Source organism: Octopus bimaculoides, chromosome 13 (assembly GCF_001194135.2).
Source record: "Octopus bimaculoides isolate UCB-OBI-ISO-001 chromosome 13, ASM119413v2, whole genome shotgun sequence".
Classification (NCBI taxonomy): Eukaryota; Metazoa; Mollusca; class Cephalopoda; order Octopoda; family Octopodidae; genus Octopus; species Octopus bimaculoides.
The window spans coordinates 1,466,736-1,474,286 of NC_068993.1; the positions used below are offsets into that span (position 1 = coordinate 1,466,736).

The 7,551-nt window shown below is 33.3% G+C and overlaps 1 protein-coding gene across 4 annotated transcripts in view; it reads right to left on the minus strand.

Moving 5' to 3' along the window:
* Positions 1 to 7,551, minus strand: part of LOC106868066 (dual specificity protein phosphatase 23) — a 50,770-nt gene that overhangs the window by 27,896 nt on the left and 15,323 nt on the right. For all 4 annotated transcript variants that reach the window (XM_052972297.1, XM_014913177.2, XM_052972298.1 and 1 more), the window contains exon 3: positions 2,447 to 2,584. In XM_052972297.1, coding sequence (XP_052828257.1) covers positions 2,447 to 2,584 — 138 coding nt within the window. The remainder of the gene's footprint in view (positions 1 to 2,446; positions 2,585 to 7,551) is intronic.

A 7,551-nucleotide genomic window follows, 5' to 3' on the forward strand; every position in this document is an offset into this window, starting at 1 on the left:
ATTTGTAGAATTTGACTTCTGTACGTATGCATACGTTTATATGTCTAAATGTGTGTATATGTACATATAGGTAGGGGGGGGGCTCCAAAAGGGGTCTCAGGGAGTAGCATCCCTACCTGGCTTTGGTCTTGGGACCACTCCTGCCTAGAAACTGAGGTTGGGGGTAAGCAAAGGCATGCTCCCCGTAGAAAATCCAGCTCCAAAAAAGCCTCATGATGGCGAAGGAGAATGGGCACCAGCCAGCCAGTCAGCCAGCCAGCCAGTCAGCCAGCCAGCCAGCCAGCCCAAAGGTTGGGGTGGGCTGCACCTGCCTACCTTGGTTGCTATGGCATTGAGGTAGATCCAGCCATTCCCGTTAACAGGGACAAAACCTGGATTGAAAACACTGGATGATGATGATGATGATGATGATATGTATATTAGATTGAATGAGATAACAAATCCAAGACTGTGAGGAGTTTTCAGGACATTTATAATGAAATTGTCTTACAACTGTTTCTGGAATATCAAGGATATCCCTTCATCAGAGACGGTGTGAGAAGATATTTGAGTTTGAACTATTGTGGAAAAGATAGGGAATATAGAGGGGAAATAAGAGAATGAAAGTAGAAATAAGATATATAAAGATATTGTAGTTGCAGTTCCATTATTCGAGGAAAATGGTGTATAGAAGTGGTAAAAATGTTTCTTGTACATGATAAGTTCCAATAGCAGTTCATGTCTAGTGAGCCATGGAATCAGTGTTGCTCATTTGAAAGGGTTTTGTGGTGTGAATGAAAATTTGAGAATATACTGGTAGTATTTATGGATAGATGGCAGGAGAGATGTGTATGATTAGAAAGAGGAGAAAGGTCACATCTAAAAGAGGAAGAGAAAATGAGAGGAAGGAGAGAGAAAAAGGGAGAGAGACAAAATCAAAGAGTGAAAGAAAAAAAAAGGGAGAGAGACAAAATCAAAGAATGAAAAAAAATGAAGAAATGAAGAAAGTGAGAGAGGAAGTGTTAGTGGTCAAGATAAGTGATGGGAGGGTGGGAGAAGTGTGGGGGTAGGGAGGGAAAGGAAGAGATTAGAAATCCAATCCTCAGCTTGGTAAACATTATCATCCAGGAACTAGGTTTAGGTTCAACAGATTTCTACAGATAAGATTTGAACCCAATTTTAATAATGCCTTTGTTCCACTTCACAAGACATGATGATGATGATGATGATGATCATGATGATGATGGTAGTGGTGGTGGTGGTGGTGGTGATAATAATAAAGACAGAAGTGGTGATGACAGTAGTGGTAGTGGTGGCATTGATAATGTTAGTAGTGGTAGGGGTGGTGGTGGTGATGATGATGTTTGTAATGGTAGCAATGATAGGCATGATGATGATGATGGTGGTGACTGGACCCCCACCCTCCAACCTTTGCAACAACGAGTACTCAGTTATTCCATCAACGGAACTCGTTGCTACATTAAGATGTATGTGGCTGAGTAACCCATAAACAAGTTTACTCTTATTATAATTCACAGAATGAATCAATATGATCCAATATGCAGCAAGGCTGAACCAATGAATTACAGTTACGGCTCATCAAACAGGCTTCGACACAGTCTCCTAGTTCCCTTCTATCTAATTTCATTCATAAGGATTGTATTGACCCAAGGCTATTTTAAAAGACACTCAAAATGCCAAGCAGTGGGATTGAACCTGGTACCTTGTGGTTTTGAAAAACTCTTCTGAACCAGTCAGCCATGCCTAAATGCAAACAGAAATGATAGATGGAATTCTGGGTGTGGTACACAAAGTCTGAACCAGTCATAGAATATACAGACCTAGTTACGGTCTGATGGTCAGCAACTGTTTCATTGCATGGCCAGCTAGCAGTTAGTTTATAAGACTCTGCAGCTTTTTATCGTTAACATAAATGAGATATTTATTAATAATTCACACAAAGTACATTTCTATATGTCCCCAAAGTAGGTCATTAATGTAATTCAAGTAATTTCCTATTTCCAGTGAAGTTTCCTTCATTTCATTCACACATTTCTTCTTCTCCACATAATTAAACTTGTACAATACTAATGCAAGAAGCCTTTACTTGGCACCCAAGCTGACAGAAACAGTAGCCAAATCTCCCTCAAATCCTCAAACTACACTTTAAAAGATGAAGGACACTAGAAGGACACAAGGATAATGTTGTTCCCGATACACAATAAGGGGGGAAGCTCATGGCTGGAATACATTTGTGCGTAGGACAAACAACATAGTTTGTAGAAATAATAGAAAATAGTTAATAAATGGTCAAAAATCAAATGAATATGAACATCGTTTAATAAAGTGTTTCTTTGAAACATAATTTAAGACTATTTAATTAGTTATTAGAATAATGTCTGTGAATAATTAGGATTAAAAATTTTTTTTTGCTTTGTTTACAAAATTTCGATTTGGAAACACTTACTTGTGTTGGATTCGCCTTTGTGTGTTGGTTGCTGTCATTGTTGTTGTTGTTGTTGTTGTTGTTGTTCATACTGGACGGGAAGATGTCTGGGTTACTGGTACTTTTACTTACTTTATTACTGCCACTACGTTCTGGTATCTTCAATAAACGAACAGCTTGTTCAGAAGTTCAATATAGAGGCAGGAAAACAACAACAAAACAAAAAATACACAACAAACAAAATCGTAGGTTATATAACAACTGTAGCACTTTAAGTAAACCTGTTTCGAAGATGTCGGTTGTTCGGTTGGTTGGCTGGCTTATTCTGTTAATTAATTCCTATTTGTAATTCATAAAAATGGTTTTATGACTGCGTACCATTAATTTAAACGAATATAATAAATCAGAATAAGCGAATATATAATAATATAATGTTGAAGAAAATAATTCTAACTTAAAAGTGTCTTTAGAATCAAGTCTGTTGGGGAAGTTAGTAATTACTATTATGTAATAATTAAGAGCCGGAAATTAAGTATTTCTTGGCAGTAAACTTTATGAAACTGAAGCTATTTCTTTATGAAAGGAGTGGAAGTTTTCTTTAATATATCAGAAGAAATGCACAAATTGTGGAGTTAATTTTATATGTTACCAACCAACCAATCATTTGCTGCTATTTATCATTACACACATCTTCATAAAAATCGTTAAATTGAAATAACTTTACATTAATATGATCTTGTTACAAGGTTTAAAATTTCATACAAACATAAATTTCTCTTGTAATAAATGTGAACATATTAAAAGCAAGCTTAAAACTATGGCAGAGTTAAATATAGCAGGAGAAGGATAAGTTTTAAGGAAAACTTAAAGCTAACAGAAGACGTATGAAATAAAGAGTTGTCGAATTTGCACAGATTTCTTGTGGAAGAAAAATATTTGGAGAAGTTGTAGATTATGTACAGATTTGCCTTGTCGAAGAAATATATTGGAAGATTATATATAAATGTACCAAAAATATGAAACAGATAAATTATTCAATAAAAAAGTATGAAATCTATTTATCAAAATTAAGAAAATATTTAATAACTTTTAATTTATTTAGTACTAAATTTATTTCATGTTATATTAAAACATCTATTTAAATGTTTACACAGAGTAAAGATTATTCATTCTAATTACTACTGTTAGTTAAATCTAAAATAATTAATAGACAGTATGCTTTTTAATTAAGCAGAATATTTGACAAAATAGTATCTAGAAATATTGCTGCTAAAAAAGTATTTTGAATCATCAGAATTTCATTGTCTTTTATACAACTAATTATTATACACTAATTATTATATACTAATTATTATACTTTTATACAACTAATTATTATATTTACATATGTGGTCAGTATTTCATGATATTTGTAATATTATTATATCGACATATGTGGATGTGTATTTAAATAGCTAAATCATATTGAAATTGTATTCAAATAATGAACCAAATATTCATTTGTTCTTTTCTTTTTGTTCAAAGAAGAAAAGAAATGACACATGACCATTGCTGCTGCTTCCAGACAATGATGAAAATTAACAAATGGGAAAAAGAAACCTATATTCTCTTCCATTCCCATCATAACCCACGTAACATTCCTCATTCCTTGACGGTTTGGTATTTCTTTTATTTGTCAGGTGGCCCTCCTCCCTCTGATTGTCTACTTCTACTAATGTAACTTTTATTATTTATAACACTTCATTCTAAACATTACAACTGTGGGATATTTCAAGAATTCTGAAATATAAAACAATGGTTATGTTTAGTCTTAATATTTGGCATCAATAACTGAACTTTTTCCGTGAAACTTAGCAATCTTACAAGGAAAGAATTTTTGTTTTAGTTAGAGTTTAAAGTAGTCAAAAATAAATAAATAAAATAGCCCACCTGACAGCATTTTAATCATGTTTCAGGAGGTAATTAGGTAATAAAATCATTCTACTACAGTAACCAGAAATCTTCCTCCTGGAACATTACAGAGCCAATGAGCAACATTCTATAGGGTCACTCAACCTGCTAAAAATAGCAGCCATATCTCCCTCAAATAACAACTACTGTTTTATAAATGGCAATTAGAAATAGGTGAGTAATTTATCAAAGTATACAATGTTTCCAGAAATATTACAATCAAATATAAACTGGATTGGAAGTTTTAACATTAAAAAAGCACTCAACCACATTTAGGTAGGAATAAAACCAGGTTTGTTAGTAAAAACAAACAAAACAAAGATAAATATGTAAAAATAAAAGAAAATCTAAAATATTTCATCTTTACAACAACAAACAACAATGATCACTGTTAATTGTGTGCAAGAGATGCTTAACTCTTTGAATACCAATCTGCCCAAAGCCACCCCCTTTTTTTTATTTTAACTTCTAATGTTAAACTGTTCAGACATAAGATTAAAATCTTCCATCATAACTCAATGTAATAACATTTTGTTATGTTCCAAAAACCAGATTAATATTGGGAAACTTCTTCTTGAAGGTGAAAGGTTCAAAGGAACACGGTTAGGCCACTCAGACCAAAGAACTCAAAGAAATCTGAGTGCCAGTATTTTCATCCATAACCACGATTCTGACAAAGTATATTTTGTCCGACTCACAGCTATGGATTAAACAAATAGAAAAGTTATTAATTCTACTAAATCCCTCCAAATCGTTATTTTCAAAATTAATTAAAACATGGCCAGAGAGTTCCACAAGAAATATGGCCACAAAAGAATTAAAGCAGACAGAATATACAATTCCCAGTTTGTCCCACAACATTGTTAAATTGATAAAACTGTTGAAATATTTTTGGATTAGACACATCTCAAAGATGTGTGACAACAGAGTGAATTCCAGGAGACAATAAAAGAGACAGAGAGAATGGTGAACTGGAAGTGGACAAAAATTGGGTGCCAGGAACTGAAAGCTGAGAGTTCTTCAAGAAAGAAAGGAAGGTTTTTACTAATTAGGGGTGGGGGAAATAATATCGATTTGATTCCTTGATGATATCTCAGTAGCCATTCAGTTTGACAGAAATAGCAATCAAATGACCCTCAAATCACACCCTACTGTCTTCACAATGGAAGGACATGTTAGATAATTATGGTCATACATATGTAGCTGAAATGGTCACGGATGCAACACCTTTGATCATAATTCTACTCAATCGGGGCTCTCCTGGGGCTAAAGAACATTACAGTTTTTATACTGTGAGATATAACTGATCTTTATTGAACTTCATGCAATTGATTGATGTGTGTGTGTGTGTGGAAGAGAGAGAGAGATAAGATACAATTTGAGAAGGAATGGTTTTACACATAAATGGAGATGAATCATAGCCCAAACATCACAGTTTTAAAGATGCTATTAATGATGGTTGCGAGCTTCATGCTAATAATCAATGATTTTAAGGTATTGAACTTTCCAAAAGCAGGGTTTTGTTACAAATGATTCTATGAAAGGTTAATGGTATAATATTAATTGGAATTCATGTTTGTGAAATTAAAATCTGTATAATTAATTGTAATTTGTTAGTAAATGTTAGTATTGTAATTTTGTTTTGAATTTCTTTTTTTTTGTAATGTGGCAGCACTTTCTGGTGATTGCAATGTAGTGAGTAGAGAATCGGATATAATTTGTAGTTGCAGAATCATATTCTATGGAATATTTTTAATAGAAGAACCATGTTTATGTACAGACTAAACACAACTAACATTGTTACTCGTTTACAACCAAAGCAACAGCGGCACTTCCTCTTCTTCACTCTCAGACACACATCAAGTGTTTGAAACATTAGATTCTTTATCACTCATGGCAACTAGACTTACCAAACTTCTATGAACTCTACTGGACTAATTCTTACTAACACAGACTATCACTAGATTCTTGGTTTTCTAGAATTGGTCTTAATATTGGATAACTCTTATGAAATAGTGAGAGACAACAGCAAATGTTTACAATCCTGTTGAATCACAAACAGCTAAGCTTCTTTATTTAACAGTTCCATATTATACAATACATCCATTTGTCTACATGAAGAATCTGTCAGAAATAGCAGGCAAATCTCCCTCAAATCACACTCTACCAGATTGAAAAAGAAAAAAGACTTATGCATACAGTGGTAAAATATATCCTGGATGCATTTATACATCTTCAACAAAGACAGAATAGTCAAGGCTGGGATGTCTGCAATCTGAAGTTTGCTTAATCATGAGCTGGAGCTAAACAACTACAAAGCCCCAATATATCACTGGTACCACCCCTACACACCACAAGCTTCAATGAACACTAAACAACACTTTCTTGTCTATCCTGACTCACATCAAATATATCCTGTGGATGCAAAACTGTTCCAAAAGTCTTAGATAACACTGAGATAATTCTATAATCTGATAAAACACATGGGGGGGGGGGAGAAGCCAAACTAATTAATCCTTTAATTACATGTAATTGCTTCATTTTATAAATGATAATTTGAACATTTCACATTAATGAGAAATTTTGAGGGTTAAAATTAAATAACAATAATAATAATAATAAAAATAATAATGATAATGATAATAATAATAATAATAATAATAATAATAATAATAATAATAATAATAACAACGATAATAATAATAATCCTTTCTACTGAAGGCACAAGGCCTGAAATTTTGGGGAAGGGATTAAGTCGATTACATCAACCCCAATGTATAACTGGTACTTATTTAATCAACCCCAAAAGGATGAAAGGCAAAGTCAACCTTGGCAGAATTGAATAATAATAATAATAATAATAATAACAACAGTCCATTGTACCATCGGCAGAAGGTTTGAAATTTTGGAAGCAGGGCTAAGTCAATTATGTTGATCTGAGTGCTCCACTTATTTTTATTGGCCTCAAAAGGGTGAAAAAGGTAAAGTCAACCTTGGTAGATATTGAACCCAGAATGTAAAAACAGTTGGAATACTGCTACATGTTTTTGTCTAGCAAATAATTCTGCCAGTTTGCTGCCTCAAAAGCTGACCTCAGTCAGATTTGAACTCAGGACATTCAAGTGCCAGAAGAAATAGAATTGCAAGAATGATTAATGTTTATAGATCTTTTTTTT